This window comes from Camelus bactrianus, chromosome 2 (genome assembly GCF_048773025.1).
Source record: "Camelus bactrianus isolate YW-2024 breed Bactrian camel chromosome 2, ASM4877302v1, whole genome shotgun sequence".
In the NCBI taxonomy this organism is placed as follows: Eukaryota; Metazoa; Chordata; class Mammalia; order Artiodactyla; family Camelidae; genus Camelus; species Camelus bactrianus.
This window is the reverse complement of record NC_133540.1, coordinates 104,261,681-104,288,477: the sequence shown is the minus strand read 5'-3', so window position 1 is coordinate 104,288,477 and position 26,797 is coordinate 104,261,681. Positions and strand designations below refer to the sequence as shown.

The 26,797-nt window shown below is 35.5% G+C and overlaps 1 protein-coding gene across 1 annotated transcript; it reads right to left on the bottom strand.

The window, feature by feature from the left end:
• Nucleotides 1–1,530: 1,530 nt before the first annotated feature.
• Nucleotides 1,531–26,714, bottom strand: YIPF7 (Yip1 domain family member 7). Its single transcript, XM_010962613.3, has 6 exons — nt 26,557–26,714; nt 24,966–25,082; nt 17,553–17,713; nt 10,774–10,919; nt 5,311–5,492; nt 1,531–2,838 (listed from the first exon to the last, which is right to left on the bottom strand). The coding sequence occupies exons 2-6, from the start codon at nt 25,079–25,081 to the stop codon at nt 2,676–2,678; spliced, it is 768 nt and encodes a 255-aa protein (XP_010960915.2). The 5' UTR covers nt 25,082; nt 26,557–26,714; the 3' UTR covers nt 1,531–2,675.
• Between the last annotated feature and the right edge of the window lie 83 nt (nt 26,715–26,797).

Genomic DNA, 26,797 nt, shown 5'->3' with positions numbered 1-26,797 from the left:
TATTCTTTGTCAGAAACTATTATATATAGACAAGGACTCTGGCCTCAAAGTGTTCAGAGATTGAAATCAAAGAGGAGAGAAAGAAAGAAAAGAGGTAAATAAATAATTTCAGGTAATTGTAAGAACTACTGAAGTACAAGTTGATGGAATAGATTGAGCAAAGTGGGGAGGGGTACTACTTCAGGAAGAACAGCCAGTAAAGGCCTCTCTAAGGAGGTAAAATATGAACAGACCTGACTGATATGAAAGATGTGTAGGGAGAATGTTGCAGGTACACTGAGTAAGTATAAAGGTCCTGAGGTGGATAAACTTGGCGGTCTGAGAAGCAGCAATAAAACCAGTGAACAACAGAAAGAATGGAAAGAGAAGAGGTCAGGAAGGCAGAATATGGTCAGTCAGATCCTTCTTCCCTCAGCTGGAGCTTCTCAGACTTTGTTGAGGCACGCACATCGTCTGGAATCTTGTTACAGTGCAGACTGATTCAGTTGATCTGGGGCAGGGGCTGCAATTCTGAATTTCTAACAAGCTTTCAGAGGAAGCTGGGGACCACTTGTTGAGTAGCAAGCTTCTGAGCAATAAAAAGGAGGTTGGATTTTATTGTAAATGTGAGTGAAAATCGTAAAAGGGTCTTGGACTTGGGATGACACAATTTATTTACATTTTGTAAAGGATCACGAATGCTGCTGTGTGTAGAAAAGCCTGTTGGGGAGACAGTGTAGCAGTGAGAAACCAGTTAGGAGACGTCTTCAGTCAAGTAACAGGTAGTGTTGGCAGTGAAGGCACTCAGGAGACATGGTCAAATTTGGGATATATTTTGACTATAGACTCAACAGGATTTTCTGTGGATTAGATGTTGGGTGTCAAAGTAAAAGAGTGATGAAGACAGACTACTAGTGTTTAGAGTGAACAGCTGGGTGATTTGTGGTTCCTGTTGTAGAGGTGAGTAAGTTGGGAGGAGGAACAAAACGGAAGCAAGGGTTTGGTTTCAGATATGCTATTTTTGAGAGTATTATATTAAAAATCAAATGAAAGTATTAAGTTATATACCTATAAAGAGCTCAAGGGAGAGTTCTAGTTGGAAATTTGGGAGTCATTAGATTTTAAAGTGATGCAATTGAGTGAGTTCATCTAGCAAGTGAGTACAGACAGAGAGGAAACTTGAGAGTTGAGAAGAGGAAGAAAAACTAGCCAACGGGATAAAGAAGGAGCCAATAGTGAGGTAGATAAAAATGGACGAAAAGACAAAAGCCTAGTAAAGAAGTGCTTCAGCATATGGGGTAGAGGAAATTGGTGAGGAGGGTAATCAAATACCTCTGGGGGTTTACACAACATGAATGACTGAGAGTTGACCATTGGATTTAGCAAGATGTAGAGGTTGTTGCTGATTTGACAAAGGTGGTCTTGGTGAAGAGAGTGATGAAATTTTGACTGCAAAAAAGAGAAATCATGGTGTTAAAGTGGAACCAGAGACAATGGACCACCCTTTCAAAGATTTTTGCCACTGAGAAATGAGCCATAACTGGAGAGTGATGTTGAGCCAAAGGATTTTTATTTTAAGATAAGAGATATTGAAACATGTTTATGTGCTGATATGAATGATAGGTCAACAGGAAAACACCGGTTACACAGGTGGAGAGGCTGGATGTGGAGAGGAAAAGAAGTGAAAAGAGAGAATGTGTGACAAGAGGGAGTGTGTGTGTGTGTGTGCGTGTGCGCACATATACATAAACATATATACACATTTGTCTATAAAGATGCATGCAGGTTGGCTTATCTTGTGATGGGAAGATACATTTTTCTCCTGGATGTTTCTTTCAGTGAAATAAGAAAGGTCATCAACTAACAATAAGAAAGGCATATTGCAGATTTGAGCAGTGAAGAAATGGTGTGTCACAATCATTTCAGAAAGTGAGAAAGCAAATTTATAGGGTAATGTAATAGGACTCAAAAGGCAATACTGAGCAGCCATTTAAGATACAGTAATATAATTAAAGAGAAACAAGTTGGATTTCCTCCAGTTACATTCATCTATTTAGGGAGCAAATGTCAAGGTTACTGAGGATGTATGTATTCAAGGCAGAACATATAGTAACGGACCATACGTCTAAACCAAGTGAGAAGGACGTGAGGGCTTGAAAAAGTGGTGAGTCAATGCATTGTTCACATGGGACCAAACAACAGTTGTGAAAGTAAGTGAATTGAAAGACAGGAGATTCTTTGACTCTCAGGTAAATAAAACCCCAAATAACCCTCCCCTACAATTCTCCACAGGTGCTGGACAATGTGACTTTAATCACTTGCACACAGCCTGAGTCATCATGAAGTTTTCTAGAAAGACTCACTGCAGATTTCCTTTACCCAGTCAGCCTATGATTTTATTTACTCACAATTTCTCAGAAATACATCTATTGAGAAAAGCAGAGTCCATCAGTACAACTATCTTCCTTTATAAAGCATTCTAAAATGTTTTAATGCACCAACCCAAAAGCAAATCATCATTCAAACCAAACAGCCTATTAGAGCCCCATCCTTAAGTGCTGTTTTGTCTCTCTGCTTATTATTCTCTCAACAGCAATAAAATAGAAATCATATTACCAAATTTGAATGCTAATACATTTCCAGGATAATCTGCACAGCAAACAAACAGAATCCTGTAATGCTGTCTCAAACGCTCTTCAAAAAACTGTTAGGAGAGCAAAAAGTCCATAAAGTAAGGCACAAGGGTAGGCAATGAGAAGCTGCTGTCCTTCCATGTCCAGGGCAGAAATGAAAATTTTGGAGGCTGAGAGACTGCACCAGCCGATGATGACCAGGGCCGACACTGTTCCGAAGATGCCCCTACGGCAAAGACAGAAGAGATGGTTATCTTACACCTGGAGAAAAAGAGATTATTGAATCACAGCTGCCTCTGGAATGTCCTTGGTACAATATTTATAACGACTTTCTCCATTTGTAAAATGAGAGTGAGGAAACAAAAAATTCAAAGGCCTCAGCCAGTCAGAAAATTTTTGAGTCAGGTTCACGAACAGAAGCTAAATATTGTATAGGTCAGTAAAACTCAGGTTAACACAAACAGAAGAACTGACCTGCAGTCACTCTCATATGTTAATATTCAAATCCCAACTTCTGAAATTCTTCTATGTAAACAGTTTAGAGGTTTTTTTTATAGCTACAGATTTCTTTGCCCCATTTTCTTCCTGAATTTACCTGCAATATGGGCAGAAAAATAACTGGCCTTGCATTCCAGTGGGGTTCCTACTCCCCAGTCTCCCAGGGCCGTTTCCAGGTTTCTATCTGAGACAGCAAAGCCTCACGAGGCTCAAGTAGGGGAGGCACTTGATGTGTGTGGCTCCTACCTCATTGCTAAAGATCCCTTCGGTTGGTGTTCATGTGGATTATAATAATATTGAAATCTATTTGTTCAAATTGGTATCTTCAAAAGGAACTGTGGAGGCAATTGGTTCTTTAGGGAGAAATGGGAATAAAGTGACTTGACAAAAATTGCACAGTAAAATGGGCATTAGGTCCAGAGCTGCAACTCCGGGCAGATGGTTCTAGTCACCACCAACTCCACTGCCTCACCTGATCCTGGTTGAACCTGTAATTGAGAATTGTGTTTCTTATTTGTGAGAAGGACAAACATACCTCCTTTTAATAACTGAACCAAAGCAAAATAAGTGAAAAAGTGTACAATATAGTTTATAATGCCTTAGATTATAAATAAATAAATAATATTTCAAGATACTTTCATTAATATTTTATTTATTGGTTTCATTAATCTCTGTTAAAAATAAAATTTAGAGTGATTACATTTACAGGTTTTTGTGAACAAAAATGTGAGATTATACATGATTAATTTGAATGTTACAGTAATATGCCCTAAAAGGCAATTTCAGTCTAATGGTCTTAGGGGTCAAATAGTTTATTCTTCATTAATAAAATTTAAAGGATTTCTAAATTTTTACATTTCAGAATGAAAATCTAATGGAAAAGGTCCAGACTTCTGATGATTCTCAAAATTCAGGACTTGTTTTTATCTTCTTTCCCTAATAATCTGGAGCCATTTAAGACACCCCAAAGCTCAACTTTGCTAGAAATAATGTCTAAAACTTAGAACTTTTAAATGGTGGATCATTATAGTATTCTTTGGCAAAAGCATCAGACAAAATAGAAGTTGTAAAACTGAACTCTGTAGTAACTCATCAGACATCCGTACCAAATAATGTAGTAAACAGAATAGCTTGCTAAAGAACATGACATACAAAAAGCGGAATTTTTCCACGGACAAGACAATAAATATACCTATAACTCACATCGTATTTACACATTCAAGGTTTCCATTTTCTGCTGTATTCCTTTTTTTACTCGCTGGTAAACTAAGGGTTTGCTCTATGCTATTCTCAAGAATGCCGCTTTCAAAGTGAAACCATATTAAAACAAAAAAAGCATTTCCCTCAATAACATAATGAAGAAATTATCTGAGATTTAAATGAAAATATTAAAGGCCTTCTAAAATGTTTATCTTTGGCATTGGCAAATTCTTTATGTAATACCCTAATCCAATGTTAATAACCTAAAACTTGGATCACCCACGAAAAATCTGAATTGTGTCTCCTTTGGATGTGGAAGAATGCGCCCTGATGGCAAATGCTTATTTCTAACTGTGTTTGGAGCATGGCAGGTGCAAAGGGCTATGTGATTACTTGCTGTCCTCAACCAAAGTGGTAGTGATGTGCAAATGCCTGGGGGACGTGCCCCACAGAAGCATATCTACTGGATCCTTATTAATATTTTTGAATTGCAAATCCTAATGGCCCAGGAAGTAAAAAAGAAAAAAAAATATGACTGAGCATATATGCCATAAAGTTCTCTAGCATTAATATCCTCATCAGGGTTCCTGGGGATTCTGTACTACAAGGAGCCCGGCTAAGAAGGAACAGTTGCTTCCCTCGTAGAAGCCAGAGTGCCTGGGAGCTGAAGCAATTTGTCTTACTCCTCCAAATTCAAACAAGTGAATTTTCTGTATTTGGTATATGACCCATGACAGTAGTTCACATTGAAGAATGCGACAACTTACAAAGTGCCAGATTTGAAGATAACTTGGTTTAATTTCTTTTTTAAATCATTGAAATAGGAACTGCACCTAAGCCAAAACTGACCTACTTTCCTGACTCTCTATGTGGCTTTTAATAGCCTGTTTACCCAATTCCACTACCAAAATGATCAGAAAGAGGTTAACCGTTGCATGGGTGTGGCAAGCCTGAGCGATGATTGCGCACATGGGGTCAATTAGCGCCCACAGACACTCACTGCAGGGAACAGAAGACGGCGCAGCTGGACAGGATGACCATGGGGAGCAGGCAGTAACCCAGCACACTGGCCACGCAGCCACAGGACACCCCTGAGGAGCTCATCAAGTTTAGTAAGGCGTGAATCCCTAGGCAGCCGATGGCACTCATGCCGTACACGTAACCAAACTGGACTTTTCCTGCCTGGAACAACGGGAAGAAAACAGTTTCAACGCAGAACAAACATCAAGAAGAAATCAGAATGTCAACAAAGCAGAGAGTAGTTTAGAATCAGTCGGCTCAAGGCTGTTCGTATCTTTGTCAGATAAGCATCAGGAGACTGGGAGTTCTGGAAAAAACACTGGCTATGATACGGATTCACGTCGTGAAAACAGACACCCCCAACTATACATGGGTTGGCACAGGCATTCTATAGAAAAGACAAAATATTTCTAGGTTAAATTTTTTTGTCATAGATTGTCTATTAAGGGTACCAGCACAAGTAAGGATGTATTTTCTCCCCATATTTGTTGAATAATTAAAAGAATGAATAAATTAATGAAAAAAATCTCAATTTAGTCTTGGAGATTTACAAGACATATTCATAGTATCAGCAGACACCTATAGGATTTACTATGTTAGGTTCTATTCTAAGCATTTCACATATACTGATTTATCTAATCTACACAACAACACAATGAGTGGGTACCATTACTGTATCCATTATACAACATGAGGAAACTGAGGTGCAGAGAGGTTAAATAAAGTGCCCAAGGTAAAATAATGCTAAGTAGTGGAGCTCGGCTTTGAACCCAGGCAGCCTGGCTCTAAAATTTAGGTCCTTACCGTTGGCAGGAGCTCTCATAAGTTCTAAAACAATGGAATTTATTTAACCTTATTTAACCCAGCATATCCCAAACTTATCTGACCTGCAGAATCCTTTGTTTTCATAATGCCTAGTACTGGTTTGACTGAACGGACCTTTTGAAAAGCTGATTTGTGTAAATCAGTGGGTAATGAATCACAAAGGAAGTATTGTTAAAGGAAGTCAGTAGTGTTAAGGATATACCACTGATCTTGTGAGGAGTCAGAAAAATAGCCACCACCCACAGAACACTGGAGACCAGTCACTGAAGTAGCTCCATTTAACTCACCCAGGGAAGGTCACAAACTACTACTGATTCAACAGGGGCTGTTTAGATGTTTGCTACCTGAGAATGCCGAAGCTCCAGGAGAGAATACTTATACATACATTAAGCTGCTTATATATACATTAAGCTGGTCAGAAATTATAGAGAAAGCTTGAGGAGGCTGACTCCGAGTTTCATGGCAATTACACAAAAACAACGAAGAATCTGGTAAATTGATTGTGAGAGAACTTTTTTAGCTGTCTTTTTTTCCCTCTTCCATAGCTATTATCCATGAAGTTCTTATGTCTCACAGAATAAAGAGATATTTATTTTGCAGTTAATTAATGGAGAATATTATGACCATTTTAAATGTTAAAAATTGCCCACCTATTTTGAATTTTTCTTCCTCTGCAGTTGGGGAAGTTGAACACTACTAAGGCCTTTCACAAAATGTCCCTGGGCTGTATGTGGCAGGATGCTTTGCTGCATTAGCCATAAGTGCTTCTGAATATTTTGTGAAATAATGCTAATAATGCTAATAGGCATGCTAAATAATGCTAAATAATGCTAATAATGCTAATAGGCATGAAACATATCTCTGTTGTGTGAGTCTGTTGGAAAATAGTGACAATTTCAAATCACTTTCATGTGCTAGAGAAACATTCGACTTAATATTTTAGTTGGATGGGATAATTCTTAGGTAGGGATCGTCATAAGGGTGAAACACTACTTCCCTACACGCAAAGGACACACAGCTGGACCATGATCCTTACCAGTTTTGTGACTGGAATAAGTAGAGAGTAGGTAAGACTAATTTGGTAGTCTAATTGTTCTCTTCTGTAAGAGTTACTGACCTCTCTATCCCTTTTTCTTGTTAGTTTATCCAATTTAAGGTGCAATTCCATTTGGCAGGGGCCACTCTCGTTTTTTAATTTGTTTCAAATTCTAACAAGGACTTGTAGTTGAAATGGAAAATAAATGTTCATTTTCTTTTTAACTTCAAAATTTCTCAGATCATCCGTGTACCACCCTGATTACTATATTTTTATTTGAAATACTTATTGTTCTGATTATGCTTCTGCATTGGTTGTGTATGTTCCTTTTGCAGATCACACTCTCAGCTCAACTAGAAAAATTAAATGGAATCATAGCTTTAAAATACTTGTGTTCGTGTTTTGAGATGAAAATAATTTTAGGAGGAAGAGTAAGTGAAATTAAATTTGTGTTGTGCGTTTGAAGCTGTTCTTTATGGTTTGCTTCCTTCAACATGAAGAAAGTCCACTAAAAGGTATTAAGTCTTATTTCAACATAAATCAAGTATGAGACTATGAATCTTACACCTGCAGAGATAATGAACAGATTTGAATATTGTTTCTGGATTTAGTTTTGCTTTCTCTAGTATAATGCATATACCAGCCCAGAAAATCATACTTTATATTTTAATTTCCAATACTCAGGGCAGGGTTAACTTAGCTTCAAATGGATTCTTTGTTAAATCTGGCTTTATTAACACCCAGTTGACATTTTTGTCCTTATTGTTCTACATGGATCAGAATCAATACTGATGTAATCACGTCTAATGGTAAAACTGAAGTGAAAATGTTTGCCTAAAAAGTTTGAGAAAATATGCATTTTCATCTATTCTCCAAAATTTCAGAACTGAAAGGAACCTTAAGAACCACTTCTAAAAACCTTTCTTTTTTGTCTTCAAAATGAAGAAACTGAAGGCCTAGAAATAGGAAACAAAAGGTTCAGGACCACACCTAGAGGCAAAGTTAGGGGCAGATCCAGTTTTTTCACTTCCATTTCAGTTCTTCGCCTGTATTGCTTTGCACTTAAAACAAAAAAGAGGATATTTAAATAATTCCAACTAACATTATGCACCCAAAAAAGATCTTAATGAGATTAATGCTTTCCTTTAAGAGATGGTAATGGTAGTATTTTCCATGGAAAAACAAACAGCTGTTATGTTGCAAATTACTTGAAAAAGAAAGATGAGTTAATATATTAAATTGTTTCTGACTATTTGTTTCATTCACATGATCTTACTTAGCAGCTTAATCTAAGATTATCAAATTACCAAGACAAAGACAGAAGTCATATTAGAGACTAAATTAAAACTCTAGTTAATGTAGTGTTAGATTTGCAGAGTACTTGGATTTAATGTAGTTCAAAGGAAGAAATAAGATGCTACAACTAAGTACTATTGTATGGGATAAACATGATGTGTTTATTGACCATGTTACGATGCAGAAACTAGATTTCTATCAGAATTTTGATAAGCATTATGTATCTAATAATGAAAAATGAAAATTGATTTAATTGGGAATACTTTTTACAGCTACTTTTGAGAAGTATAGCTACACTGGGGAAAAAGCAGTTGTTTTAATGGGAAGTGGAGAGCTATAACAAGGGGAAATAAACTGAATAGTTATTTTAAGGTCTTTTCCTAGAATCTTTGGTTTCCTATGTCACGTCTCTTGCCGAGTTTATCTCTTTGTGCCTTAATGAAACTGTACTTTTCAGATGTTTTGACCATATTTTTTCATCCACTGTTTTTAATATATTGTCATTATCTCCTTAGTATAAAATCACAGAACTTTCTCATGTCTTCTAAATCTCCTTTGAGGGGAGGAGGGGAGAAAACATTTTTTTCTAAACTATAAGCTAGAATGTCTTCTAAACTTAACTTAGGTGGAAATATGTTTTTCTTTCTTGGTGACCCCTAATGTTATTACCTTCAGATTTAAAGAGTGAATGAGGCTCCAAAAGCCCACAAATGACAAATGCTGGAGAGGCTGTGGAGAAAAGGGAACCCTCCTACACTGCTGGTGGGATGCAGTTTGGTGTAGCCACTGTGGAAAACTGTATGGAGATTCCTCAAAAGACTAGGAATAGACTTACTATATGACCCAGGAATCCCACTCCTGGGCATATATCTGGAAGGAACCCTACTTCAGGATGACACCTGCACCCCACTGTTCACAGCAGCACTATTTACAATAGCCAAGACATGGAAACAGCCTAAATGACCATCAACAGATGACTGGATAAAGAAGTAATGGTATATTTATACAATGGAATACTATTCAGCCATAAAAATGACAACATAATGCTATTTGCAGCAACATGGATGTCCCTGGAGAATGTCATTCTAAGTGAAGTAAGCCAGAAAGAGAAAGAAAAATACCATATGAGATCTCTCATATGTGGAATCTAAAAAAGAAAAAAAAAAAAGAACATAAATACAAAACAGAAACAGACTCATAGACATAGAATACAAACTTGCAGTTGCCAAGGGGGAGGGGGATAGGAAGGGATAGACTGGGAATTCAAAATTGGTAGATACTGACAGGCATATGTAGAATAGATAAACAAGATTATACTATATAACACAGGGAAATATATACAAGATCTTGTGGTAGCTCACAGCAAAAAAAAGTGTGACAACAAATATATGTGTGTTCATGTGTAACTGAAAAATTGTGCTCTACACTGGAATTTGACACATTGTAAAATGACTATAACTCAATAAAAAAAATGTTTTAAAAAAAAGTGAATGAGGCTCACACACAAGGCAAATAGTGAAGTTCGGTGGGGTGGGAAATAACTTCCTAAAAAAACAGAAAACTAAAATGATGGGAAATACACAGTTTGAATAAACAAATCACTGGTTATCACTGCAAGTCAATTTATTCGTAGTAGCATAGCCAGAAACAAGGAGACTTATCTCATACCTCATGGAATATTTGAAATAGTCTAGAGGTACACCCCATCAAAGAAAAGGATGAGTAAAGAGAAGGAATTTGTCCAGTGTCACAACAGAAATCTTACAGAAAACAAGAAATAAAATTTAGATCTTCTCTCTCCCAAATCCATATGTTCCTCCAAATTTTGGGGATTGATAGTCTTTTCTTAATAGAAAGAAAGATTTAATAACAAGAAAATCATTTATATGATTTCCTGCTTTGTTGAAAATTTGACTTGGTGATTTGTTTTTTGAAATTCTGTTTAAATTTACCTTTTTTTTCATCTGTTGTAATAAGTGATGGAAGTTTCTCTTTGTCATTATGTTTCCATTAAATATGTCTCTCTCAAAAAAAATTGTAGTTATGAGCTAAACAATATTCACCTTGTAAAGTGACACGCTTTCTTCTATATTTACAAAGATCTCTTCAAAAATCACATTCGAAAGGGCATGCGTTAAAGTTTGATACTTCACTGTAGCATATACAGAAGTGGAACCATAATGTTGTACATGTGAAACTTAGATAATGTTATAAGTCAAAGTTACCTCAATTTAAAAAAAAAAAGAAAAAAAAAGAAAAGATCTGATGCTTGCTGGTGTCCATTACCAGAAGTAGCGTGGCTCCTAGGGCAACGCAAAACAGGATGGGCCCCGTGAGGTCTGTTTCATTCATAATGCTGCCATCTGCTGGCTTCAGTGGGTTTAACACTGTCAAGGTTTTTTGCCATATGTGATCAAAATTAATTCCAAGTTCTGCATAAGAAAAAAAAGAGAGAGAAAGAAAGAGATAATACAAATATAGAAAAACAAATATGAGTAAAATTCTTTAATTGAAGTTGACATATACGATTCATTTACTTGGAACTTTAATCTGATCGTTATACCTTCATAAAGTTGTATGTAATATATAGCAAACTTAAAAAATGACTTTTCCCCTACACAATGAGCTAAAAGATACATTTTAGAGAAGTAATTCCATCAAGGAAAATTTTCCTGCCTTATGTAGCAAATACAAGCTTAAAATAGAGCCAAAAAGAGGAAATGGACATTCTATAGTAAAAAATAAAATTAAATGGTAGCTAACAAACTGAAAGTCCCATCTTATCACCTATTTAGACTTTCCTTTTCCTGCATTTTCTCTTGCTAACACTTTTGAAAATTTGTCGTATCAAACATGCATAATTTTCAGTTAGCTGTGTGAACTAAAGTAAAGGTAGTTAGTCCAGATTTGGGATTGTCCTTCCACCCTGCCTGGTGGGAAGAGCAAGTCTTTGCTAACCGCCTGAAACTCCAGCAAAGGCAATGGCTATCTCAGCAAGTGAGAGTAATCATGATGTGTACATATATTTTAACAAGGCCAATGCTCTGTGTTGTTGAGTCTGTGTATCCAGAGATTAAGTTCTTGAGCCAAGCTAACCTTTCCCTTTCACGAGGGGTGATGGTAGATTAAATACCCAAAATCAGTGGGGCCCAGTGTCCATGAGTCCTCACTTATTCAGAAATTTCCAAGTTTTTCTCCAATGCCTTGTTTTTTTCAAAGAATTCTGTCTGCCACCTTACAGATCCCTCTGCTAGATTCTGCTCCTCTTATATGTCTTTTTATTTAAAAAAAAAAAAGTATCCCAGTCATCTGACATTCACTGAATATGGAAATAAATACCAACACCACATCGGTTAGTTTTCTCACCACTTCCATAAACTAAGATGCATCCTGAGCAGGAAAAAACTAAAAAAAAAAAAAAAAAAAATTCACAGAGAAGAATATAAATTCACGTTTAGGAACCAATAATCAAGCTGATTACCCTCCTTCTATCATTTTAAATTTAAATCAGAGTGAGGTGGAGGTTAGGAAAAACTGGAGCTAAACTACTATAAAGTGCATATTTCAACTAAAGAGAGTGGAACTTATTTTTACTGAATGTTTTTACTGAATTTTGCTGGGAGCCCTACATGATTTACATGCATTGGTCTTGCTGCCATGCAATGAGGCTAGTACTGTTACTTTGTTTCTACTCTGTGCATCAGATGGCTGAGATTTTGAGAGATCAAGTAGCTGTCCAAAGTCACAGAGCTAGTAACAGAAAATCTAGGTTCTGGCACTGGAGAATCTGACACAAGAAACCACGAAAGAAAGAAAGAAAGAAAGGAAGGAAGGAAGGAAGGAAGAAGAAAGAAAGAAAGAAAGAGAAAGAGAGAAAGAGAGAAAGAAAGAAAGAAAGAAAGAAAGAAAGAAAGAAAGAAAGAAAGAAAGAAAGAAAGAAAGAAAGAAAGAAAGAAAGAAAGAAAGAAAGAAAGAGAAAGAGAGAAAGAAAGAAAGGAAGGAAGGAAGGAAGAAAATCCAATTAAAAAATGGACAGAGGAACTGAATGGACATTTTTCCCAAAGAAGACATCCAGCTGGCCAACAGGTATATAGAAAGTTGCTTAACACCATTAATCATTACAGAAATGCAAATCAAAATCACAATATCATCTCACACCTGTTAGAATGGCTTAACATCAAACACTTAAGATCATGGGGATGTGGAGAAAAGGGAATCCTGTACGTTGTTTTGGGGAATGTTAATTGGTATAGCCACTATGGAAAATAGTGTGGGGGTTCCTCAAAAATTAAAAAAAGAAAACGGAACTACCATATGAACCAGCAATGCCACCCTGTGAATATATCTGGAGGCGACAAAAGCAGGATATCAAAGAGATATCTGCATCTCTGTATTGACAGCAGGATTACGTACAATAGCCAAGAGATAGAAACCACCTAAGTGTCCATTGAATGATGCACAAATGAAAAAGTTGTGGTGTATATACATGATGGAATACTATTCAGTCATTAAAAATGAGGAAATCCTGCCATTTGTGACAACACAAGTGGAACTTGAGGGCATTATTCTAAGTGATTTAAGTGAAATAAGACAGACAGAGAAAGTCAAATACTGCATGGTATCACTTGTACGTAGAATCTAAAAAAATTTTTAAGTCAAACTCACAGAGTCAAGAGTAGAAAAATGGTTGCCAGGGGCTAGAAGTAGGGGAAATAGAAAGTGGCTCGTGAAAGGATACGAAAAAAATTTTTAAAAAAAGAACAATGCTTTTAACCACAAAGCTGTGGTCAAGTCAATGTGCATCTAATCTCATGATGTTTGTATATTTTTTAAGTGAGCCCAACTCTCCTACATGAAGGATTGTCTCCCTAAATCATTTGTATGTGGCATTCAACTTTCCTTCTCAGGATTTAGTAACCCTCTTTGCTCAGAGACAGGGTATAGTTCAACTTCTTTTACAGTGGTATATACCAACTAAACACCTTGCAAAGCTGCCATTCTACACACAGAATCTCAGATGGACTTTCAATGATAGCCACGACATAGAGGAGCCTTGTTCTAACAGGGACCTAGACATTTTCAGAAGGTCAGCCAGACATGGTCTGAACCAGGTCTGAATCACCCTTTTCACAACCAGGTTGACAATTGCTATCCAACCCATGCTTGCAAAGAGAGAATTTGACTGGGTAAATTAATAGCAAATCATTTACATTTCAACTTCCCCTTTTATTTTTACAGTATATTTGTATTTCTTAGTGAAATTACAGTTTGGAGAATATAAGCAGTTAGTTAACCAAGCTTAAAATAGGTTAGAATGTCTAATGTGAGTTTTAGAATAGCAGACTTTAAAAACTGAGACATGCTGTAATCTAAATTAATTTCACCTGAAGCTTATGTGCTTTTCAAATTTTATTTTTAATTTAGACATTCTGTTAACAATATATTTTCAGTATTTACCACAATAAAGTGGCTTTTACTTCAAAGTATCCTTTCCCTCAAAAAGCATAATTATTCCTGAAGAAATCCAGATGAAAATGCTTTATGAGACATTATTACTGATTTCAACCATTTATTTGATGGCATAATTAACATTTGCACATGCTTCAACATTGAATCATGAAACAATGAGTGAACATCAGCTCTACTAAATATTTTCATAAGAAAAAAGATTTTATGTTTTTACCAAAATACATCTCCATAATATTTTGTTTTCAAATTTGCTGCAAGGTATGCAAGTGAGATTGTACGTATTTATTAATTGTAGATACCCAAATATAACACCTTACTTTATCAGATAAAAGATGAAACGGCTGTGAAATTTGAATGCAAAATTCATTGTTTTGCTGTCATCTAGTGGTAGTAAAGTATATGATATATAAGCTATAAAAGTGAATTAGTATCTTTGTTTTCTATGCAAATTGTGGCATTGGCCTTTCAAATATAAACATCAAGCTATGCTACAAATATAAATACCAAATATCACAGTCATTTTTCTAGTCTGACAGACCGGAACTATTATTTTTCAAAATGTATTTGTTAACGTATTGGTTGACATTATCAAATAGCAAGTTATCCTTCTTACATAAAACCGAACAAGTCTTTTAGACAATAAATTATTAAAGGAATAAACAAGCACATTTTCAAATAACGTTTTTGTGTAAGGGATGTTAATTATTATAGCTTCATAATTTTATAGGTTGTTTTAGTGTATGCTCAATATAAACTAGTAAATTTCATTTATCACCTTATCTTAGAAATCCTGCCTAAAGCCTTTTTATATCTTTTAGACAGATGAAGCTTGAGGCTTTCACAAATCACCCAGCATGAAGAGCATAATGAATCAGAGTCTAGAAATTTCACTGACTTAAAATGCAAAATTACATTAGACACTCTTTCTTCTAATACACTATACATTTGGTTAAAACAATCACAAAGAGAAAAAATCTAGAAATTTCTCTGAGCTATCTAAAGTAGGAGGGAAAATCTAGTATATTTCCTATTTGAAATTTAAGGAGACATTAGGGGAAGATGTATTGTAGTTTAGAATATCAGAATGGAGGCATTTCAGACAAGTAAAAAACAAAAGATTGTTTTCAATAAACATTACAGGACAAATTGGTTAATTACTAAAGAAAAAAATTAAATTAAATCCTCCTTCACATACTAACCTAAAAAAATTTTCAATGAATCAAAAATTTAAGTGCAAAACAAAAATATAATTTAAAAATTTAAGAATCTACAAGAGGATATGAGCAGTAGCTAAAGCTGGAGAAATATATTCTAAATTAAAAAGCAATTGAAAAGCTATCAACAAAAATTTTGTGGAGTTGAAAACATAAATATTAAAATGTCCATATGTCCTAATGTCCCATAAACAAATTAGATAGCAAACACAATCTAGCAAAAAAAGTTTGAAATACATATTCCAGATAATAATTAATATCTTTACCATATAAATATTTCTATAAATAGGAAAGGAAAAAAATCTTAAGATTTCAATAGGAAATCTGACAAAGAATTGGAAAAACAGGAAGAAGTAAAAACAGTCAATAAATATATGAAAAAGGTCTAAATTTTCTGGTAACCAAGAAACACAAAGTATTACTTTTTGCCTATAAAATTAACAAAGACATTTCATATTCTACTCTGGAGGTGTATGGGGTCATCATTTTTCTGGATGAGTTTGACAGTGTAAATACCTTTGACCCAGTAATCCCAATGTTTTAGATCTAAGGAGAGATTCTGTTCAGGTCAAAGTTGTTTACGATGATATTCACCAAAGCCGTATTTATTATAAAGGAACAACCTTGTATATGATAAGATATTATGAAGAATACTATACATATCATGTTTTCAAATGATATTTAATGATGTTAAAAACGTATGTATAGAAATGTCTATGAGGTAACTTTCAAAAATACAAAAATTCATATTCCTTGTATGATACAACTTTCATTCTTAAGTATTCATAAATAGACACATATTCAAAGAAATAGTATTTCATTTTAAGTGTATATATATTTATAAAATTATAATAAAGGCTGGAAGAAATTACATCAAATTGTTGATGGTAGTCATGTCTCAGAGACAAAATTTTAGGTGGTTTTTTATATTTTTATTCATATGTTTCTATACTTTTCAAACTCCTATATTGAATATAGTTTACTTTTATAATTAGACAATTGGTAAGTTTTTGTAAGTGGAGATGTTTGTGGAGTCAAGGAAAACATTTAATAAGAATAGCTTATAATTTTCAGGTGTTGGTTTATTAGATGCAGAGGCAAATTAGAATGAATTGCTTAAACATAATTGATCCAAAAACTTAACTGGCTTCTAAAGAGCCAACAAATCTATTATATAATTCTCTGTGCTTTTCTGAACAGCAGAAATCTTTCCCTTTTTTTTTTTTCAATATTGAAGGCAAAGAGAGAAGAGTGTTTTAATGCCAGGTGGCTGACTGTGTTCCTAAGAAGCAAGCAATGATTTTTTGATGTAAAAATATTGGGAAGTTTAACCTATCCACTGGGCTCCATTTAAAAGAGAGCAGTTAGCCTGTGAATATTTTTCAATGGCTCTCAAATTTGAAAGGATAAATTTGGGAGTTTGAGATTTGCAAGTGATAACCACTATATATAAATATAATAAAAAACAAATTTCTTCTGTATAGCACAAGGAACTATATTCAATATCTTATAATAACCTTTAATGAAAAATAAAATGAAAACAAATATGTGTATATACATGCATGACTGGGACATTATGCTGTACACCAGAAATTGACACATTGTTACTGACTATACTTCAATTTTAAAAAATTTTAAAAAAGAAGAGAGCTAGAAAAAAAATCTTGAATTTTAGTTTTCTAGCACCTGTTTCTAGCATCATGTTGACATTGTTTAAGAGCAAAATAAGGGGATGTAAATTGGCTGGATTGAAAAAAAAATCAATGGATGGAAGATCCCTGAAATCTTTGGGGGAAATCTTTAACTGCACGAGTCCCCAGATTTCCTTGCTGCCATCAGTGCTTCTTATTGGAGTCAAATTCCTCCCTACTTAGTCATACCTGGCTGAGATGAGGCAGCTTATATGATCCAGGAAGGAGAAAAAAATTGTCTTTTCTCCATGTCAACAAAAAAACAATATTGAGAAACTACCCTCTTTGCTCCCAGGCAAACATAGCAGAAAATAATAAAATATGCTGTTATGAAGAAGCTTCATTCACTGGGGTAGGAAAGGTGGTTACTCTGATATAATCATTCTGCCAAAAGATGTCTTCACTGTTGTCTAGATATGGCCAGGGCGTTCACATTTAAGAAACAGTGAAGAAACATTTAGAAACTGCAAGACTAGCACAGCGATAGCACGTATCTACTTCTAATTCTCCCCACAGAAACGTGAGATTAACTCCCAATAGTTTAAGCATGCTGTTTAGGCAGACTTTGTTTATAAGTGGAACAATCACACATAAAACATGGTATTCGGCATGCCGTCAGCACACATTAAGTGCTGATTATTGCTTTTATTCTTCGGGCTGTGCACACATTAATAGCACTTCCTTAACTTACCTTCTAGTAAAGGAGGCTCTTCATCAAAACTGTCAATGTAAGAAGATTGTGAATAATAATCCAGGTTGGATGCTGGCTGAAAAAATTGTCCCGCGTAACCTGGTGACATGAGCATCTCTGGTGGGATGAAGGCAGACGGAGGCTGCTCACCGGCTGGTTGTCTAGAAAAAAGGGAAATACTGATATTTATACATCTAAGAAAGGGATATCATGACACATCAAGGATAGAAACCACAATTTCCCTTTTTTGAATTCTCCTAGTGAATGCTAGTGAGCATTCACCCATGAAACAATTAACTTGCTTTTTAAAAAGGTAATTAGTTGTGAGAAAACTCTCTAGAAGAATGACTCATATTGACTAACATTTATTAATGATGTACAATGTGCTGGACACTTTCCCCCCATTTTATCATGCAAAACTCTTCAAGGTAAAAATTGTAGTTTTTTTTTTTTTTTGAGGGGGTGCCAGTAGGCCTTATTGACCTTTTTTTAAAATTTTTTTCAAAATTATAGTCACTTTACAATATTGCATTAATTTCTGGTGTATAGCATAGTGATTCATTTATACATATATATATTTATATTTCTTTTCATATTCCCTTTCATTATAGGGCATTACAAGGTATTGAATATGGTTCCCTGTGCTATACAGTGGGACCTTGTTGTTCATCTATTCTATATCAGTTAGTATCTGCAAATCTCAAACTTCCAATTTATCCCTCCCTACCCCACTGTCCCCTTGGTAACTAGATGTTTGTTTTCTATGTCTGTGAGTCTGTCCCTGTTTTGTAAATAACTTCATTTATCATTTTTTAGATTCCACATATAAGTGATTATCATATGGTATTTTCTTTCTCTTTCTGACTTACTTCACTTAGTATGATGATCTCCAAGTACATCCATGTTGCTGCAAATGGCATTATCTTATTCTTTTCTTATGGCCAAGCAGTATTGTAATTTTAACCCCATCTTACAAAAAAAGAAGATCATGGAGACTGGATGACAGTCTCACACAGTAACATTCAGGTGTTGGACTGTGAACTGAAGTTGTCTGTGGGAGCAGTGCTCTGCTCCCTACATAGAGCTGCTTTTTTCACTGATTTTCAGGGGCAATCACCAAATATGACATTCTCTATAAATCTGTGGAAGCAGCAATTAAAAAAAATCACAAGTTTCTAGTATAGTCAATTCATAGGGAAAAATAAATATGTAAACTGAGTCTTGTCCATAAAGTAGACTTTCTAGCTCTGGCCATTCCCTACAATTATTGCTGATTGAATGACCTTGGAGTGTTTGACTGTCCCTCTTCTGAAATGTGCAATTTAGTTCTGTTGAAACGTGATGTTTCAATACTTCCTTGACTGTGCTTTTATTTGGTTTTTATTCCACAATTTGTGTGAGACAGTCGGAAAACAACAATCTTAGTAAAGGACTTCTTGCTAGAGCTAGAGAAAGGAAGACAGAAAAATTGGGTTAGTCTATGAGGTTACTTGGTCATTTTGAATTGTTTTTACATGAAGAAAAAGAAACATAAAGAGTTGTCCTTATTAACGAGTTTACATTTCTTTCATCAATGCTCCTTAAGCTAAGCTAAAAATAGAATACAGGATTTTGAACTTTGTAGCTCCCTGTGGTCTCTTTGTGTTAAAATATTTACAAAATGGCTTCTCATACTTTCCTTCCTACGTTAATATGAAATCTAAGAATAATATATTCAACCTCCCTTATTGAGTAAGCCAGACAGAACAATTTCTTCTGGAAAATAAAGCTACTGCGATAGAAAGAGCTACATACATTTAATCATCTGCTAACTCTGCTGTAAGTTCATTAAGGGCAGGGACCTGGCTTAAGTCTTCTTGAAGCCCTCACAGAAAATGCCAATTACTGTTATTGTTCATTTAGTCCCGTGGCATGTTCCTATTTTTATTTTTCTCAGTGAAGGAGGCCTACTATTAAAAGTTCTAGTAGAAATGAATTACAAATAAGAACCTGAATGTTTTGTTTGTTGATAAAAGATCCTTTATTCAAAATTTTTATCCTATATAATTTACCATGGTCTCCTTCTGTCACTATCTAAATTAAAATTCTCTCTTTGATTTTGTACATGTTGACTATAACATTTAATATTACATCAAAATGAACAAAACTTAGGCAATACTAAAATAATTACATTTTTAGTTCACAGTCCCACCCAGCAAATTGTAAATTGTAACATCATAACCCTATTCTCATGTTTTAAGCCTTTTTCCGAAAATTGCTATAAACAACCATAATTTTAACCATTTATCTTGAACTGCATTTAGTCCCACGTATTCTAGTGTTATCATTTTTTTACTAGATGGTGTCAGCTCTGAATGGTTATGCCAATGAAGTTCTCTTATAATTTTAGTGACATATTTCAAGCTTATAGTATCGTTTCATGAAAACAATTCAGTGGGATTGGGATTGGGCAACTTACTAACTACTTTGTTAAGCCTACATCCCTGAATTATTAATTAATTAAAGGCAATTGCATGAGTCAGATTAGTATACCCAATACTTAGGTTTATATCTGTACTCCACACAGCAATGGGAGTTTTGCAGAGTATACCAACAAAATAGTCCTCTTCTCCTTGATTACACAGTATCTTAAATAGCTCTATAAGGTAGATACTGAAATTTTGATGATTTCCAACTTAGCACATTATTCCAAATTGCAAATGAGTTAGACCAAAAGAAACACTGGACTCTGGCTGGTAGGATTTAAACGTTAGCTTTGTTAGCGGGCATCTCCTCTTCCTATAAAAGTCACTTTAAACAACTGTGAAGTGATTGCAAAGGGCTCCTTTAGGACAACGGGCCACATTCTTTGCCAAATTTCCCTTCTTTTGCTTTCCGACTCTGTGTGCTAAATCTCTACCTGTAATGATACTCCTACAGTAGGATGCATCCTGGACCAGGTAGAGTGGTTAGCAAACATGGCCTGTGGAGTCAGGCTGCCTGGGTTCAAGTCCCAGTTTTACAATAGTAGGCAAATCACTTCACATTCTGTGCCTCAGTTTCCTTATCTGTAAAATGAGGATAATAATAGAACTCATAGGTGTTACGAATTAAATTATCTGAGATAAACAAAGCCCTTAGAAGAGTGTTGGGCACACAAAAAGTGATCGATAAGCATTAGCTCAGATACTTTCCACACACCCTGGAACAGCATCTTCTCTATTGTAAATCGTTGTCTCTCAGTCTGTCACTTCCTCAGAGAAAACAGCATGAATAGGAGGCCAAGAGTCTGCATCCCTTCTGTGCTGATCATCTATAGCTTTTTCCCATTTTGGTCTCCCTGAAACACCCAGACTGACTCCCACAACATCCCACTCACTCTGCGTTTTCCTACCTGGAGAATCTCTACTATGTTCGTGCTAGGACTTCTGTCTCCAAGCCTGGAATCATGGCCACACACCTGGTCCATGTACAAACCCTCTGTATGCTCACTAATTCTTCAATATTCTCCCTTGTACCACCAAAAACCCCACTTAACATTGGGGTTATACAGCTCCAACCAGCCTGCGGAGGCCCATCTTTACTTAGATGATGTCGTGCTAAGATATGACATAGTCTCCACCTAGTGAAATCTCAGGCAGCAGGACTTAACATTTACCTTCCAATGTAAATATAAATCACTGTTAGAAGACTCAGTTATAATTTCAGTGGTTGCAGAAATATGTTCATTGTACCCAGTCAGTTTTCTGTGTCCCATTACATAATCGCTAGCTACATATTTGATTAGAGGTTTTGTTTTTCCAGAACTTTCAGTTTGGACTCCCATCATGGTGGTCAATTGATTCTGCTTTCCTTTGTCAGCCCTACCTGGGCGGATGGGGCAAGATGACTTGATTCCCAGTGTCACATGGTGAGCTGGAGTGTAAATCAGGTGGTAAGGAATGTACCATCAGGTAAGTACAATTCATTATACATCTACCTCCAACTTGGACTAGAATTCAAGGATGTGCATATTTCACACAGTCAGGTGACATCACACCCCTCCAGGAACCTGAGACTATGAAGGTTTTCAGAATTTGCAACTCTATCATCCGAAACAGCGTTAAGACAACAAAAATACCCTGTTGGCTAAAAAATTGGTCTGGATGCCCAGAAACATTTTATCTATGTAAGTCTCCCATTGAGCCAGTAAACACGCATTCTAAGTATCCTTGGTAAGAACATCTCATGTAGGGTCAGTTTGATGGCATGTGTTTTAGGAAGTGCCATTGACAGAGCCATTGACCATGCTTGAAACACTAGAGGTAGATCAGGTCTAGGGATTCAGAAGAGCTGGTGATTCAGTATCGATCTGGAAAAGTCCTACTGAGGACATTCAAAGGGAATTTTCCAGTTGTCACCTTTCTGTAGAAATAGCAACTTCTTACTTTAAATGATTAGAATAGATTTCCCACTTCAAAAATTGGAAAAATATAGTGGGAAAATGTAGCCTAGATAACTGGCTGCAGGTATTGGAAAGAATGGCTATCAGAACGACTGGATAATTAAGTTTTTTTAATGCCAAAATTCCTGCTTGCTCATTCTATTAGAAAACTTGTTTTTAAACATAAATATCTTCATTGTCTTAGTAAGCCCACTCAACCAGCTTTCAGATCACGATGTTATTCATTGAGCAGAACAAGTTTTTTAAAACAAGCTCTCATATGAAGGGGGTATGAGGGGGATGGAGCAAGGGCAGGGAGACTAATTGATTATAACTAATCAATCAAAGATTTAATCTTTAAAGATTTAATCAATTAAGGACCGAGATTAATTGATTAAAATTCTCTACTGGATTCCTATGTCTTTTGCCAGTATGATCAGTGTCTTATTCTTATTTGGGCTATATTTTAATTGAACTATGCCCTGTATGATTAAAAGATCAAATCTCTCAAGTTATTTGATGTACACTAGTAAACTGCTGACCTGACTCTGTGTTTTATGTACCTCATAAAGCTACCACAGCTAATATGCCCTTTCCTAATTCCTGAGACTGGCAGTGTGGGTTGGAATTTAAATGTTACCACATCCAAATCAGGACTTGGACTTAAATGCCAAGCATCTGAAGTAGGCTAGGCCATAACCTGACATAAGATAATCATAACTTTTCCTCATTTGGCTATATTAATTTCCACCTCTTTGTCATTGTAATTTCTGGGCAACATTGATACATGCAATCAGATGGAAAAAGAAAATTGGGTAAAGCGGGGTGGGGGAGAAGGCTGTGGTCTGTGAGTCTCTGCTTAAGGGAGAAACCTTTTGTCCCTGTCTTATTGGACTTTTTAGTTTAGTTTAGTCTGACAATGTAGGTTGCAGATGCTACTCAGGTATTCCATCTGGAAAAGAGAAGGAAGAAAAGAAACAGAAGGCGACTGCTTTCTTTCAGTAAAACAGGAGAAGAACAGAGCCGGATAAAGGCCTGTGAGGTAGCTCGCATGTGGATTCTGTATTTTGAGTCACTGTCCTCTAATACCTTCACGCTCAAACTACTCCATGTGCCATCACACACTTCTCTGCTTTCTCTTGACCCTCCAAATTGTAAATCATAAATGAAAAAAATTAAGTTCCTTTTCTGTTGTTGGATTCTGCAATGATTGAGCCAATTCTCTACAGCCTAATCCTTCCCTCCGAATTTTCATATAAATATTTTAAACACATTTACTCTGCCTGGTGATAATATTCAGATAGATAGATAAAGGTTTGGGTTGTTTTTTAATGCTAGAAAGCAAAGGCTAGGGACATGAATGAGGTAAAATTTCAGATACTTAGGTTCTACAGTTTTAAAAACATTATGTACCAATACCTTTCCCCATCGCCTTAGAGCAGCCGGTCAGCAGGAGTCGCTAAGACCGGGCTTGTGAAAACACACCGACCTGCCTGTATCTGTAGGGGTGACCAGCCAGTGAAAACAGTGTCCATGCTGTCCTGGGCAAAGATGGAACAGAAGAGTCCCCACTATGTGTTGTATTTATTCTGTCTTTCCCTCCTCCTTCCGAGGATTTCAAGGTACTTACATGTGTTTGAAAAATAAACTTCAAGAATTAATAAATTTGAGATATTTATTATGTGATTATTTGCCTTAAACTTGTTAGAATAGCACAGTAACCACATCCCAGTTTGCCTACGAGGAGCCAGTTTATTCTTACTGTACCAACATTGTTATTAACAGCACACATTTTACTCTGAAAAACATCTTGACTTTACAATAAATTATATGCCCACTCTAGTTTTAGGTCTAATTATCTTAAACCCACTTTTTACTAGCTGGTGACCTTGGAAAAGTTCCTTAATTTCTCTGGGTCCCTGCTTTCTCATGTGTAAAATAGGGATAGTAATAATATACATCTCCAGGTTGTCCGAGGATCTAATGAGTTAATTTACAAAAAGCTCAGAAGAGTACCTAACACATAGTAAGAACTCAATAAATGTTAGTTACTATGAAATTCGTAAGGTCTGACCCTTTTCCCAGTTCATTAGTCTAAACCCAGAAAAGAATACCCAAAGAAACGAATGTCTAACCAAATACAATAAGTGTAAGTGACTAGACAACAAACTGTCCATGGCTTCTGCAAGCTATAATTATACGAAAAAATAACATTTACATAATAGCTTTATTTTAACACACACTTTCCCACACATTCTCACAATTGTTCTTCGGACAGTTCCCACAAAGTAGGCATTACTGATGTTCTTATTTCTCAGCGGAAGACACTCAGTCAAGGGAAGTTGTCTTTCTCAATGCCACAAAAAATCAAATATGAGAGCCAGAACTTGCACCAAATTCTTGTTACTCGAGCTACCTTATTTGGGCCACTAGTTAAGGGTAAATGCTAAATTCTCAATCATTTTTTAATTTATTTTCAACTCAACTTGAACTGTCAACTCAAATAACTTAACACATTCTGAATTATGTTGGTGACTTAATGGCAGCCCTCTCCAACTTAAATTTTTTAATTTTGTAAGGGAAAAGATTGGAGATTTCTTCTTTATCTTTGGGTTTATAGCACCTTTCTTAATTCCTGACACACAAGCAGGCCCTTGATAGATATTTTTTAAACTGAATAAAATCTATTTCTTAAGCGTGTCCTGGAAAATATCAGGTAAAAGGAAAATGTTTTCTGTTTGTCCAGGGCCTGTATTCATGCTCCCTGTTAAGTGATATTTTGAAAAGGGAAGACAATTTGTTCACCTATAAATGGGCCTGAGGCGATCAAAGGCATTCATGGAGAACTGAATTCATTTCTCTGCCCTTTCCTGACACTTCTTAAGCACTTTACTAAGATATAATGGGGAGAGGTTTTGCTTCCCCCAAGGAAACCTCCCTACCTGAAACCCCCTACCAAATATGATGACTTCTTAAAATGAGAACATATTTTCTCAATATCAAGTACTTACTTTCTAGATCCATAAAAATTTTCATAGGCATTGGAATCATTGCAGTTCTGCTCCTGATTATCAATGGTATAGTTAGATTGGTAAAAGTCAGTGTCAAACTGTCCCAAGTTGGACATCCTGAAAAATTAAGAGTGAAAAACTGATAAGTTTATGAGTCCATAAAACTTCTTTTTAGATATTACAAGGATTAATAGATAATGTGATTATGGCTGGATTCCTGTTAGAGAACAAAATATTCTTTGAATGGGGAAAGGGTGTAGAAATGTATGGCAGAAAGTCATTTATAAAACCTATATCTTCAATTAACTTTTCTGAAATTTTCATTCACTAGGACTGTGACTTTGAAAAACTTGACTTTAATTGATCTGAAAAACATTCTTCACCTAATACCTCATTCTCAGCAGTTTAAGAGAAAGTTTAAAAGTTAGTATGCATCTAGAAGGTTTTCTCTTAAACAATGTTAGTTCCTCACTTTAAGGACACGAGCACGTGCACACACACACACACACACACACATTTATTGCAAAGCCAAAAAGCAAATGGCTAATAATAATAATACTATTTGAGTTTGATTTTTCCTACAGCTTTAAAGGGTAATAACATCCTCTCTGTTCTCTAAAACAAGACAAACCCTAAAAATTAATCTCCCAGTTCTTTCTATTTCCTGAAAGGTGGTTAGAACGTTTTCCTTTTCTCTTGCCCTGTCTGCTGCACTTGGGCTTCTGCTGAGTCAGACGAACAAAGACTTAACTCGGCTAAAGGAATGGACTCTGTCTTTGCATACACCCTGTACATTGTATCTACTCACTTCTGAGAATGAAGAGGAGTGCAGGGCCTTGATTTAGACCTAATGGCTAGAAGATTAGAGGGAAGAAGAAAGACTTGACAGGAGGAACAGATGGGGGAAGAAAGTAATAGTGAGGTGGGTAATAGTGGCTCTTTGGATGAAAATTAGGGGTTGGAGTAAAGATTCTTTTCAATTGGACAAATGTGGTTTTCAACTCAACATTTTAGCCTTTATTTTCCTTTGAAAAACTTTCTATTTCAAAAGAGTGAATTTAAAAATCACTAAAAGTAATTCATATAGTTATAATAATCTATAGAATATAACTCATAATAAATTTCAAATGAAATTGCATAAATGTCCCTAGTTCTAGGGGCCTTATTAATCAGAAATAGTCAAGTAACAATTGTCCAATATATCAAATTTTTACAGCTCAGGGGAAATACAGAAAGCTTTTCTAAAATTAGATGCAGTGATTCAAACATCTGATATAATAAATTAAGATTTTTCATTAGTAATGTATATAAAAGTAGCTGTGAATTCTATAAACTAAAAATCAAGGCTGGGAGAGTGTTAAATCTTTTAGCAGCTTGTAATTCACAGAATTTAAAATTTAACAGCATAACTTTCTCAGTCCATGAAAATATGTTACTATAAAGCATAGAGAGTAACTTTACTGGAGAATACACTAAGTGTTCAGAACATGCAAATCATCATGTAATGTGACAATTGGCATTAGAGTCCTTACATAACCCAGCTTCATATTTTGTTTAAATGCCAAATTCTTTAGAAGGATCAGACACATACCTTTATATTATTTTATGCTGCAAGATCCTCCAACAATGTAGCTTTCCTTGAGAAATTTTTAACAAATCAGCTCATGAAAAGATGACTTGCTTTCTCCATATACAAGTTTCTAAATTTGTACTCTGACACTCTGAACAGATGCTGCAGCCAAAAAAAAAAAAAAAAAAAAAAAAAAAACAGCCTGCCAAAAACCAACACAGTACCTTCCAACACTTGTTAAAGGGTACAAACACAGTGAACC